Source organism: Macaca fascicularis, chromosome 2 (assembly GCF_037993035.2).
Source record: "Macaca fascicularis isolate 582-1 chromosome 2, T2T-MFA8v1.1".
Lineage (NCBI taxonomy): Eukaryota > Metazoa > Chordata > Mammalia > Primates > Cercopithecidae > Macaca > Macaca fascicularis.
The window spans coordinates 8670130-8684444 of record NC_088376.1 but is presented as its reverse complement, the minus strand read 5'-3'; the positions used below and the strand labels follow the sequence as shown (position 1 = coordinate 8684444).

The following is a 14315-nucleotide window of genomic DNA, read 5'->3' as shown; positions in this document are numbered from 1 at the left end:
TAATATACTTGCCATTAGTGAGAGTTAGGGTGGGACATATCAGTAACGAATCCAACTGCCACTATGGCTCTGGCCCCCCTGTCTTTCCTCTGGGAGGATGTTAGGGCCCACTTATGATTGCAACCTGTGTGTGTGTTTATCCTTTGTTTGGATACATGTTACTAGGTGCCCCACTCTTGGCCAGCAATTCCAGTGCCTGGGTGGTTTGCCTGAGCAAAGTGCCTGAGTGGGTAGGAATGTAGGGATAGGGCTTTGACCCAGAGCACAGGGGTGATAAGGTTTACTATAGTTGTAAGGATTAGAACGAAGGTTCTCTTCTGCTTCAGAAGTGGGAAGAGGAAGCAACACAGGATAGGATTTCTATCTGGTTCTAGGTCTCAGGCTTTCTCCACTCCATTTTGCCAACTCTACAACCAACTAGCCACTACTGAACTTCCTCTCCCTGAAGAAGAAAAACTTTCACTCACTTGTGAGGGAGAAGATCTACATCCAGATCCTTTCTGTGCCATGATTAGCTGTGCTATATCAGGCCAGGTGTTTTCAGGAGTTTATGGCAGAGTGGCCCCTTTCAGCTCTTGCATTCCCCTACCTATGACATTAGACGAAAAGTGCAGGCATTCGGAGGAGTTCTTGTTTTACAGTTTCAAGCGATCTGACCTCAGGCGAAATCTCTTCACTCTAACAGATATTCCATCTTAAAAAAAAATCCCATGAACCGTAATTCCTATGAGTCTCTCTAAAGTACATTAAAGACTGGATTGATTATAATCTAGGCAGAAATTTGTCTTTATGGTTGTTGTTTAATATCACTCAGTACATGCCAATACTCTTCTTTCACTTAGTTTCTGGTCATCTATGAAGCTACTCATGGTATTGCTCATTTAAACCCCTCTGAGCCTCAGCTTCTTCATCCTAAAGGAAAATAACAGGAAATAATGGCACAAATATGTTTTGATAAACATAAAACCTTTTGTAAACATAGGGTTTTATTTATGATAGCAAAAAAAAATCTAATAACATTGACATATGTCACATCTATGGTGGCCAGTAGCAAACATGCAGCATGCAGCTATAAAAAGTGGACAGATTTTCATTGTTTTGATTTGGAATGTAACAATATCTCCTGTTGGTTATCTCCTTCCTTTCTCCACTGGCCCCAACTCTAAGCAGTATTCCACTGAACTGAAGAAACTGTACTGCCAAATTGCAAAGACATGCCCCATCCAGATCAAGGTGATGACCCCGCCTCCTCAAGGAGCTGTTATCCGCGCCATGCCTGTCTACAAAAAAGCTGAGCACGTCACTGAGGTGGTGAAGCGGTGTCCCAACCATGAGCTGAGCCGCGAATTCAATGAGGGTAAGCAGAATGTGAAGCTCTAACTGTCCAACCTCCTTGAAGGTCAACATTCTGTGAGTGTTTCTGTTTGAGACCTACCTACCTGGCTCAGACTTCTGCACTCTGATGGCAGTCAGTCTGCCTTTTTTTTTTTTTTTTTAATGGCTGACAGAGTATCTAACAATAATGATAAATAAATCCTTGGCTTTCATAGTGGTTGAACTATTTAACATTAGTAATTACTAGATGATCTGAGCTACTGGTTATCTTTACTCCTTACTGCTTCCTTCTTTTTATTTTTCTTGCCTTTAAAAAAATAAGAAGAAGAGGCCGGGTGTGGTGGCTCACGCCTGTAATCCTAGCGCTTTGGGAGGCCGAGGCGGGCAGATCATGAGGTCAGGAGATCGAGACCATCCTGGCTAACACAGTGAAACCCTGTGTCTACTAAAAATACAAAAAATTAGCTGGGCATGGTGGCGGCGCCTGTAGTCCCAGCTACTTGGGAGGCTGAGGCAGGAGAGTGGTGTGAACCTGGGAGGCAGATCTTGCAGTGAGCCAAAATTGCGCCACTGCACTCCAGCCTGGGTGACAGAGCGAGACTCCGTCTCAAAAAAATAAATAAATAAGAGAGTGCAAGGAGACTACGTGGTAGCTGTTCTACTTGGCCCAGGCTACCATATCTTCAGATTTAGTGTTTTCCCAGGAAGATTCTCAAGTCTAGACCAGTTGAGAGCTGGAAGGGTAAGAGAAAGGAGCACCAAACGAAAGAAATAATGAAAAAAATCAGAAGAAGAAAAGGGGGAAAGAAGATGAGAAGGCAAGTAATGGGTAAGGGGAATAAATAGAAGGCCTGGAGCATACTGTGGGCAGTCAAATAAAGGACTGGGAGTCGATGGATGAGGTATCTTGAAGGCCACTTTTAGGCTCTAGGCATGAATAAGTCATGCCTCATATTCTGCATCTCAGATCCTACAACAATTTAGCAGAAAAGGTCGGTATTTCCAAGAGTTCCCTTAGATCTGATATTATGGTTCCATGAAGGGAGACTGAATAGAGAGTGCTGAAAAGTGGAAAGTAAGAACAGGATAAAGCATAAGCAATCCTCAGAGAGTACTGAGGGTGCCAAAGGTGTTGGGGGTTAGGATACTTTATAGAAAAAATATTAAAATGTAAGGATTGATAAATATAGAGAATATGTTAGAGAAAATTAATGGAAGAAGAAAGATAATGGATCAGAATTTAAAAGAAGAAAATAAAGTCAAAATACTCTTTAAACAACTATTTTTTACACATTAATTTCAAGTCCTTGCCCACATGGCCACATTATCCGTACCTTTGTGTCTTGCTTTTCACTTAGCAATCTGCCATAAAGAATATTGCAATATAGATAGACTTCATTATCAGCCTACCTAACTTGGTATTTCACCAAGATAGCACACGATTTTTAAGTGTTTTCTCATTTTTTAAACATAATAATGGTTTTTAGTTTTAACCACACTAGATGATGCAGCAGAGAACATTCTGATAGACTTAGCTTTTTACTTTTATTGAATGGCTTTTGTAGACTGGGACTATGGGACTAACAGCTGTTAGAAACAGCTTTACAGGTCCTAATTCTTGGAGCATCTTCTTTCTTCTAGAGCTCTGCTAAGTATCACAATTTTATGAAACTTTACTCAGTCTCTTTTTTTAAAATTGCATCCCTTTTCTTATACCCAACTTGGGACTCCTTCAGCACACAAATGCCAGAACTTTTCTTATCTTTATAATCAACACAATGTTCAAAAGTTGAGGAGGAGGAAAGAAGAAAAAGTGGAAGTCATATCCTTGCTATCTTCTGCTTCTCCGTGTATTTGCTGGTCAGACTTTTGGGCAGCATTTTCTCAGTTAAACTGATTTTTTAAAAATTAATTTGCATCTTTCCCTTTCATTTTCCAGGAGGCTGGCAAAATTTCCTCCGTGGGTGAGGTCAGAGATGTAGTTATAGAGTTCCATAAAGCTTGTATCATTAATCTTAAACTCCAAATTATAGGACTGTTCCCTTAAATATAGATGTACATTCTAGTCCTTTCTGTGGCTATAAAGGTTAAGACACCTTCATGTATTTGATATCTGGCTACAGAATCTGTTCCTTTCTTCAAGGATGCACATTTTCTTTATTCTACGGACTATTTATTTTGCCACCAACATCTTGTTCATGCAATTCCATGTCATTTTCTTTATTTTTAAGGTAAAGAACTAACTCTTTTATCATTTTCTGCTCTTCAGGACAGATTGCTCCTCCTAGTCATTTGATTCGAGTAGAGGGGAACAGCCATGCCCAGTATGTAGAAGACCCCATCACAGGAAGACAGAGTGTGCTGGTACCTTATGAGCCACCCCAGGTAAAAAGCAAACCAAACCAAAACACAACACTCTATGGACTGAGCAGACTTGAGAGAACATCTCTTTCAGCAACAGGGATGTTTCTAGCATCTATCACTGTCGTAGTTCTTGTCATCAAATATGTAATATTTTTGCATTTTTTTCTACCTGTTCTCCACATGCTTTCCCTTCAGAATATCTAAATATACACTGGATTAACTTGGTAACACGGCTCTGTGCCCATTTTCCCATCTTAAGGGCAGATAACAATTGAACTGGCAATTGGGTGTATACATGGGATTGTTTTATCCAACTGGCAATTGGACGGGTAGTGGATGTGCAACAGTAGTGGATGCAAGTGTTACCGTAAGTGGGAAAGCCCAAGAGGGACCTCTTAGCTAAAGTTTGAATGAACAGATGATAGATTTGTAAATCTGTTGGTGAAGCAGAGTAGTGTGGTTGAATATACACTGGTATAACAGAACCCAGGTTCTTTGGTTTGCTGGCTTGCTGTGTGGACGTTCGGCAACTCTCTCTCTCTAGACCTCAGTTGCCTTACCCATAACTATGTACTTTGGACTGGATTATTTTTAATTCTGAGAACATTTTGAGCTCTTAAGATGTTATTAATGCAAGTGTATATTCAGATCTATATTGTACCATTTTATCCACATAGGGGAAATATTCTTGGAGCATTGCTACTGTTTTTGGCAATTATTCCCCATTTTCCCTTTTCAGTGATATTCCTGAAGGTGGTATAGCCTATTTGAATTACATGATGTGGATCAGCTTACAAATGAACAGGATCAAAGATCACAAAATCTGTTAAAGCCTGTCTCACCTAATGTAGTGTTCAGTGTTGCAAACATTAGCTTTAAGCTTCCCTGGAGGCAAGATGAAGAAAAATCTACAACAGGGTTCAGAGTTTGCCCTTTTAGGAGGAAGCATATCACTTCATCAGAATTGGAATTCCTTAAATAGAGGGAAGAACTGAGAGGGAACAACGTCAGTTTAAACCATTGTTAACACAGATTATTTTCCCCTTGTTTTCAGGTTGGCACTGAATTCACCACAGTCTTGTACAATTTCATGTGTAACAGCAGTTGTGTTGGAGGGATGAACCGCCGTCCAATTTTAATCATTGTTACTCTGGAAACCAGAGAGTAAGTGGCATATGTAAAAATTGTCATTCTACACAAAAAATCATGAGCAGAGGGCAAAGTGAAATTGTGGCTGCTTTATCATTAATTTTGCATGTAAAGCAGAGAGCTTGTCCTTTGTGCTTTAAATCCTTGCTATAAACAGTTACATAAAAGATCTAAGAAAGTGGAGACAAAGGAAAATGAGTAAAGTTAGAGGGAAAAAAAGAGCTAGAAAGGTGTGCAGTCACTTCATACCTGAATTCTTGACATTTGGCTGGAATTGTTCTGATTAGACAGTGGTCCTCAAGGCATTTGACCGTTTTTTTTAAGTCTGCGCGGCCTTAGGGGATTTTATCCTGAGACATCCACTGGCTTAACTCAAGTTTCCTTCAAAATATGTAGCTAAATACAGCTGTTCAGCTAATAGCTTGGAGGCTCTTTGGAGAACAAATGGAATGTTATTTACTAATATTACTTGTGGCATGTTAGCACTTTTGTGTTCTGCCAAGTACTTTTGGGTCCATTCTCAAAGCTGCCATGGCTAAGCTGGTAGTACATTAGCGATGGCCCATATGGGAAATGGAAGTGGGAGATCTCCAGGGGACTTTCCAAATGCTTTGAATTTAACTCTTTCTTCCCCTTTATTCTAATTCCTAGTGGGCAAGTCCTGGGCCGACGCTGCTTTGAGGCCCGGATCTGTGCTTGCCCAGGAAGAGACAGGAAGGCGGATGAAGATAGCATCAGAAAGCAGCAAGTTTCGGACAGTACAAAGAACGGTGATGGTACGAAGCGCCGTAAGTAGATGTAGTGGCCAAATGGGGTAGGGTTGAGTCTACTCCAGATGTTGGAGAATGGGGTGATATTGGAGAAGCTGCATGATAAGACCTGTGACCTTCAGCAGCAAGTGGGACATCAGCCCTCAGAGCCAGTGAGAATAGGAATAGCATTGAAGTGGACTCCAGGCATGTCCTATAGCTTTACACAAGCAGGTAGTCATTGTGACAATGTCTTAGTCCAGAGATTCTCAAAATATGACTTCCACACCAGTAGCATAAACATCATCTATTCACAGACACACACTGGCAAGATACGGGGTTTCCTGCAACGTTACTTAAGCCAGAGGGTATTTCCCAGCATACTGAATTTCTTTCATTTTTCCCCACCATCCTTCCACCTCCTTATTGCTAGGATCACAATCAATGTAAAAACAATTGTACCCACTTAAATGGATGCTTAGGAATAGAGCCTCTAATCTTACACGTGTTGCTGGTACTACTGTCTGTTTAATATGTATTATTAAATCTGATTAATATTAATATGTAATTATTAAGTATATTTAATATGCATTATTGCTTTAGAAATGTTCCCAGGATGAAACTTGTATTTTTCCTCCACCAGCGTTTCGTCAGAACACACATGGTATCCAGATGACATCCATCAAGAAACGAAGATCCCCAGATGATGAACTGTTATACTTACCGGTAGGTCTCCCTTGGGTGTTCATGGTTGCTTCATTTTAACTTTCTTTGAATAAGCTTTTACAGTACGATCATCATCTCATTATCTGTGACAATGGGAAAGGAGGTGTCTCAGTCAGTTGAAGCTGTACAACAAACTACCCTAGACTAGAGGGCTTATAAACAACAGAAGTTTATTTTCTACAGTCTGGAAGTCTGAGATCAAGGTGCCCCTCTGGTCGGGTTCTGGTGAGAGTTCTCTTCTGACTTGCAAACTGCCATTTTCTCCTTGTATTCTCATACAGTGGAGAGGGCTAGAGAACTCTCTAGGGTGGTTTTTTTTTTCATAAGGGCACAAATCCCATTAATGAAGGCCCCACTCTCATGACCTAAATTACTTCCCAAAGGACTCACCTTCTAATGTCATCAAAATGGAGTTAAAATTTCCATCTATGAACTTTGGAAGGACACAAACTTTCAGTCCATAACTGGGATGGGGGAGGGGGGTTGAGAGCTGGTGATATGCAGGAGAGAAAATATTTATTTTTTTTAATTAGAATATTCTTCTTTCTCTCCACAGTTTTGGACTGTGTTACTAGCATGAGATTCTCTACTTACCTACCCACCCAACTAAAACTAAACTCCTAATAGGATTTTTCTTACCCAAATATTTGAAGTTAATTTGCCCTTCATTATTTCAGAATGATAAGATTATCCCAGGCAGCATGGCCATAGAAATTTAGGCCTAAAATTTTGTCAGAAAAAGTTCACAAAATTGATAATGCAGCAATTATAGCCCTGACTTTGATGTCTTTTAGGCGGCACTATAAAGAAAGTCAAGCAAGACAGAACCCTGGGTTACAGTTGGCCCTCCCTATCTGTGTATTCCATATCTACAGATTCAACCAATCACAGATCAAAAATAGTTGGAAAAAGAACAATAAAAAATAATAATACACCAATCAAAATAATATAAATATAATAATATAGTATAACAACTAACTGCATAGCATTTACATTATATCAGATATTATAAGTAATCTAGAGGTAATTTAAAGTATACAGAGGATGTGCATAGGTTACATGCAAATACTACACCATTTTATACAAGGGACTTGAGCAACCTAGGATTTTAGTATCCATGGAGGCCAGGTGGGGTGGGTAGTCCTGGAATCAGTGCTCTGCTGATACCAAAAGACAACTGTATATGTGAATGGCCAGAAGTCTTAGCCCAGTTATTATGTAAGAACCTCATTAATTCCTACAAGGGACATTACTTCTCTTGAGATCATTAATGAGATCACTTTAGATTATGGTGGTAGTTAGTTGAATTCTTATTGCATTAGGTCTTTGCCATGTAGGGTGGCAATGACGTTTTGGTGGCTGGTATAGCCCTTGATGCCATCTAAAGTGACATGAGACACAGCCAAGCAGGGCCAGGAGATTTAACGACGAACTACTACCCTGGGATTGAACTAACAAAACTCAACAGGTTTAGGTGTGCTGTACCTTCTTCCTCATCTTCTTTGGGTCCTGACTCTCAGGGGAATAAATTCCCAGTAGACCAATCAGATGGTGAGTTAGCTGAGATTCTCAGTGTCTTGTTTCTCAAGCTATAAATGGAAACTGACTTGTGACATTAAAGTAAAACAGTACCCTGATACACTAAATATTCCAAAAGTCTTAATATGTTTTCAGCTGATAAAACAGGAACTGCTTGAAAAGTTATTTTAAAATTTTACCTTGTACTAAGAAGGAGGTACCCTTCTTAGTGATACGTCTCAAGTTGAGAGAAGGCTTAGCCTAAATAACTTATGGGTGAGGAAAAACTCCATTAATTTAATATGTATTTTGTTGGTGTTTGGTGAGTGGCAAATGTGCTAGACCTTGAGCATTTAGAGTTCAGTAGGACACAATTCTTACTTTCAACTACCTTGCCTTCTATTGAGGGCACAAACAGTTATAATGTAATAAAATAAACATTTCCTAGATCAAGGCCTAGTGCTGTGTGAGTACACAAGAAGTTTCAAAGATGCAAACTATAAGAGTAAGATCAAGAAAAGCCTCTCAGAGAAGGGGCCCCACAGTGGGGATGAGTAAGAGTTAATTCAACCAAAGGTGGAGAACATCTTTCGTTTCTGAATTCTGACTAATTCTGCCTTTCCTACTGGGTGCAGCAACTGGGGTGAGGCAGGTAAAGTGCCTAGGGTGCAAAATTTAAATAGTCCCTCACTCCCAGGGCAACACACCTGTGCTAAGTGCCTCTCTTGCCTCACTCTAGTCCTGGCCCTGCTCATCCGTTGCTTTGTTTGCTGTTGTTTTTTTGGAAACAGGATCTCACTTTGTTGCCCAGGTTGGAGTGTGTGGCAGGATCATGGTTCACTGCAGCCTCAGACTCCCAGGCTCAAGCAATCCTCCCACCTCACCTCCCCGGGTAGCTGGGACTGCAGGTGCAGGCCACCACGCCAGCTAATTTTTGCACATTTTGTAGAGAAAAAGTTTTTTCCCAGGGTCGTCTTGAACTACAGAGCTCAAGCAACCTGTCCCCTCCCAAATAGCCGGGATTATAGGTGTGAGCCACCATGCTTGACCCTGGTCATAACTGTAAAAGCTTTTAAGACCTTTTTTAAAAAAGATTTTAAGGTACTCTCTTAAAGAAACGTATTTTATCGCACATGAAAACTTTTATTCTATCAGACATAGGTACAATCTATTCTTATTTTTTGTAGTAGTTTAGTTTTATGAAGGTGTTGCAAAAATGGTATTGATGAATATGAATCATCTCATCGCTCATAAGATAAATACAGGATTAGGTTTTTGTGCACCTCTGGTCACATACATTTCATCAACAGATAACTATATAACTTCATTTGTTGTGTGTTTCTGTTAAGAGACATTTTATTTAATATATACTGTTGACTCATTAACATCAGACTCGTGGCCAATTAGCCTTATAACTCTTGCCTGAATGAAGTTTCTCTAACACACATATTTTCTCCATAAGGCATGGAACAACCTTCTCCCACTTAGGGACACTAGATAGCACTTCCGCACTGCCCTTGAGGGTCTTTTTAAATAACAAAATCACCAATGAAAAGCACAAAAATGTAAAAATGTAGTGCTAAATAGATCATGTAAAGAATGTGGGTTTACGGCATAAGAGCTACAAGACGACAGAGCATCTCCTTGTTCGAACTCAGCTGGGAACACGCACAGGTGATTCAAATTTTTCATCACTGCACAGGTCTGAATGACCTCAAAAGGGTCCAGAGTATTGATTTTCATGTTACAAATAAACGTTAGCAAATAAACAAATTGCAATTACAGAATCCTCGAATAATGAGGATTGACCACACTTCTAACAGTTCTACAGCTTTTCATGTTTCCTTCTTCTGCTCACTTCCACAGGTTAGGGGCCGTGAGACTTATGAAATGCTGTTGAAGATTAAAGAGTCCCTGGAACTTATGCAGTACCTTCCTCAGCACACAATCGAAACGTACAGGCAACAGCAACAGCAGCAGCACCAGCACTTACTTCAGAAACAGTGAGTGTATCAACGTGTCATTTTAGGAGGCATGAGTGAAGGTGACTTTATGTAGATCAGCAATAGTGTGATTGATGGGCAATGTGGAACATAATGGGAGATAGCAGATTGTCATAGATTCAGATGACCTGGTGTGGCAACCCTCTTTCAGTTGCAACCTTTTTATGTGTCTTATAACCTTCCTTTGGGAATTCCGCTTATGTTCTGAAATTAAATACAAACCATTTCTGGTGAATTACAGAGAAACTCACACTAACAGTTAGTTTTCTTCTCTATATGCCTGATCCATACACACTAACAGTAAGTACACACTCTAGTTGGTAGTAATGTGTATATTTGAAAACATGAAATCATTTCTCATCCCAGTGGATTGTCTTGTAAATCTCCTGGGATGCACACTGTCCACTCTTGGGAATAACATTGTAGACCAGGGATAGCAAATAGGCTTGACTATAACATAAAGTGGCTTGTTTGAATGCTGTAGTGAGAAGAATTCTGAAACCTAGTGCATGATAATTGGGGAAATATCTGGGTGCAGAAGGATAAAGTAGCATCATGTTGCCATATTTTAGCATCTCTGCTCTAGATTGTCTTCCAGCAGTACAAATTTTTATATAAATCAAGCCAGATTTTTCAAGTATATTACCATGTACATATAACCTATTTATATGTTGAGCTTTGCCTTGAATCTTGGATCTTTCATGATGTTATTTTATGACTGACTAGAATAGTTCTTATGAAAGGATGAGAGGTTGACCAATCAGGACCCTGTTTATATTTACCTTTCTGTGGTTAAAAATAATCACTGGTTTAATTAAATATTATATATGCCCTGGAAGTATTGTCAGGACTGTAGATAAGTATAAAACATATACATTATGAGCCCACTTGAGTAATGTAGACTTTCAACTTCGTACTTTAGGCAAAAAAGAAGGCAAAAACTATCTTCCAGAGGTGAAGATTATGTTTTACAATAGAAATACAAATGAACAATAAAAATGGTTATTTTCTATGTTATTAGCTGTTGTAGGGAGTTAGCTATAGAAAACGTAATAAAGAGGGCTTATTATTATTATTATTATTATTATTAAGTCTCACTCTGTCACCCAGGTTGGAGTGCAGTGGCACGATCTTGGCTCACTGCAACCTCTGCCTAGCAGGTTCAAGCGATTCTCCTGCCTCAACCTCCCAAGTAGCTGGGATTAGAGGCGCCCACCACCATGCCCAGCGAATTTTTTGTATTTTTTGGTAGAGATGGGGTTTCACCATGTTAGCCAGGCTGGTCGTGAATTCCTGCCCTCAGGTGATCCACCCACCTCGGCTTCCCAGAGTGCTGGGATTACAGGCATGGGCCACCGTGCCTGGCCTTATTATTTTTCTTTAATCAATATGAATGTATCTCTGATGGTGAAGAAACATTTTCTGAGCACCTGTTGTCTACAGGGTGGAGTGGACGGCAGGGAGAAAAGAAGCACACTCTCTGTTCAGAGGACTTTACGCTATTTGAGCATCCAAGATCCTTTTTGGCCAGAAGGGATCTCACCATGTACTTTTAGCATAGAAGTTTTGCAAATTTTAATGGTATGGCTTTGTTTGTAAGCCCGAGCAGAAAGTTTAATCACACAGAGTATTCTGAAGGCGAATTACGGTTGCAGGCACAATTTCCATTGCGAATCAGATGGATGTTTTGGGATGTCAGATGGAAATATATACTAACATATTTAAGTGAAAAATGACTTAGTTCTTATAAAATCATACAACCAAGATCAAAGAAACAGAGGCCTGTAACATCATTTATAGATCCAGGAGGAATATCTACCTTTCCCAAGAGAAGTGTGTCATGGTATTAAGAAACACCCCCAAATTTCCTCCTGTTCACTCTGGAAGTTTGACTATACCAAAATGACCCCCAAAGAATCACTAAGTAATGTATCATGCTGAACTAGTGACTGTTCAGTAGGCTTTCTTTTTTTTTTTTTTTTTTTCACTTAATAGGGAAAGGTCTCATATGTAGCAGAGGAATTGGCAAGCTGCTTTTTGTAAAGTCCTGGTAGTAAATATTTAGATTTTCTGGTCTATATTGTCTTTTGCCAACTACTCAGCTCTGTGGTTGTAGCACAAAGACAGCCGAAGATAATGCATAAAGGAAAGAGAATGGCTGTTCCATAAATGGAATTTGCTTTATGGACCCTAAAATTTGAATTTCATGTAATTTTCGCATGCCATGAAATATTATTCTCCTTTTGATTGTCCCTCCCCCTACTAAAAATTGTAGGCCGGGTGCGGTGGCTCATACCTGTAATCCCAGCACTTTGGTAGGCCGAGGGGGATGGATCATGAGGTCAGGAGTTTGAGACAAGCCTAGCCAATATGGTGAAACCCCATCTCTACTAAAAATACAAAGATTAGCCGGGCATGGTGGTGCGTGCCTGTAGTCCCAGCTATTTGGGAGGCTGAGGCAGAAGAATTGCTTGAACCTGGGAGGCGGAGGTTGCAGTGAGCCAAGATTGTGCCACTGCACTCCAGCCTGGGCAACAGAGAGAGACTCCATCTCCAAAAGAAAAAGAAAAAAAAATACATATATATATATATAAACTATTCTTAGCTTGCTGTAGTTTGATAGTCTGTCTTACAGATAAATGAGATGGTTCTCCTTTCATTGCTTCTTGAGTCTCCAATTTGGTTTGATAGGTGTACTTGGAAGTTAATATGTATATTCCAAACTAGAAAGGTATTAAAAGATTTTAGGAAATCCTAAAGTGGTTTTTCAGGTGGCATTTCAGTATCTAATAAAAACAATACCAGCCCTGAATAGATATCTTTTTTGTCTGAGAAAGTGAGGCATGCCTATCCAGAAATAAAATGCAGTTAATGACAACCTCATTGTCAGATGAGGCTGGAATAGTTGACTTGATTCACGTCACACGTTCTTATTGAAGATCTGCTATGTGAAAGCATTAAGGATAGAAGAGAGAAAGATGTAGCTCCTGCCTTCCCATGGTCTACAATCTAATGGTGAATTTCTAACCTTAACATTCTGAGTTTGAAGAAAGCTCTGGAAATTTATTCTCAGCATTATGCAAGTTAATAGGACAATTTTAAACAGTTTCTGTGGATCATATGAGAAAAAGAATAGTTTCATGTCATCGTTTTAGAGACTTGACAAGCCAGGAGGATTGACATCATTCAGTTCAGGGACATATGCTAAATGTATTTGTTTTTATGACATACACAAAAATACACAACCCTCTTTTTTTATACCATGAGTACCCCTTGCTTATTGTTTGACTAGCTCACATTGCTCTAAAGGGAATTTTTAATTCATATTTCATAAAATAATCTGTGTCACCAGAGCAGAAAACACATGTTAATATTGTGTTATTTTTAAAAGCACACAAGATTTTAGGGACATATTTACACTTTTTTGCATGTGAGACTACAGATAGATAAGGAACTATAGCTTCGTAGTTCCCTGTGTGTTCATTTAAATGTGTTACATGCATGTTTTTGAGTTGATATCTCACAGTTGCGATAACTTGTGCATGAAAATTAACAGACTGCAAAATTAAATCTGCAAAATATAGACATTTGGTCTAATTATGTCATTGTAACATTACATATACATGGGTCTCCAGTGATTGATATGCATCTATATAAATCTTTCAGTTGTATTCTTCAGCTGAGTTTTTTTAGCTCTTATTTTCATGCAAATCTCCAAGAAAGAGCATGAATGACTAAACAAAGAAAAATGAAAATCTAATTTCCTGACAATCATTTGAAAAGAATAAATCAGCTTGGAAAATACCTATAATAGCCTGTGATTTTCTTTCCAAAAATGTAGTACCAATTTTATGCTGGTAAGGAATCAATTTTGTATTTTTCTTTATAGTAGAGGGAAAATTAGTGGGAAGAGAACGTACTTTCTGTAAGGTAGCACTACAATATTTTTACTTTAATTACTTCTATTAGCTTCCCACTATGTGTTTTCTTCTGCTTGCTTTTCATTTGTGCATGGTTTTTCTTTTTTAAAAAATTTCTTCACAATTACCTTCATGATCATAGGTTTTATGGAAGATAGACTTTGCGGAGTTGCTGTGAATCAAATTGTTACAGATACAAGTAGGCTTTACACTACGAAGAAATGTGATTTTAGTTAATTTGCATATATTGGAATAAATATAGAGAGTTATGTTTCTAGATGCCAGAATCTAATAGAGAGACGAATCAGACCTGTGTTTAGACTTCTTGCCTTCATATTATCAAGGGGCATTAACGGTTAAGACAGATTTGCAGAAGCCTCGTGAGACCTGTTTAGCAATGTTTTGACTTCTGTACTTCAGATCAGTACTATTTCTTTTTCATCTTTCAATAGTTTTCCCTTATTCTTGGCTTCCAACATAAAAATGAGGCCGACATCACTTTGTTACAATTTGGCTTAGGTTAGCTCTTACTTTCCTCTGGAAATTTATTT

General features: G+C 39.0%; 1 protein-coding gene across 11 annotated transcripts in view; it reads left to right on the top strand.

Moving 5' to 3' along the window:
* Nucleotides 1–14315, top strand: part of TP63 (tumor protein p63) — a 265967-nt gene that overhangs the window by 232104 nt on the left and 19548 nt on the right. For 6 of the 11 annotated variants that reach the window (XM_015444930.3, XM_015444929.4, XM_005545420.4 and 3 more), the window contains 6 exons: nucleotides 1171–1357; nucleotides 3605–3720; nucleotides 4754–4863; nucleotides 5500–5636; nucleotides 6241–6323; nucleotides 9708–9844. In XM_015444930.3, coding sequence (XP_015300416.1) covers nucleotides 1171–1357; nucleotides 3605–3720; nucleotides 4754–4863; nucleotides 5500–5636; nucleotides 6241–6323; nucleotides 9708–9844 — 770 coding nt within the window. The remainder of the gene's footprint in view (nucleotides 1–1170; nucleotides 1358–3604; nucleotides 3721–4753; nucleotides 4864–5499; nucleotides 5637–6240; nucleotides 6324–9707; nucleotides 9845–14315) is intronic. The other 5 variants (XM_005545418.5, XM_074030772.1, XM_045387177.3 and 2 more) reach the window with 1 other exon arrangement.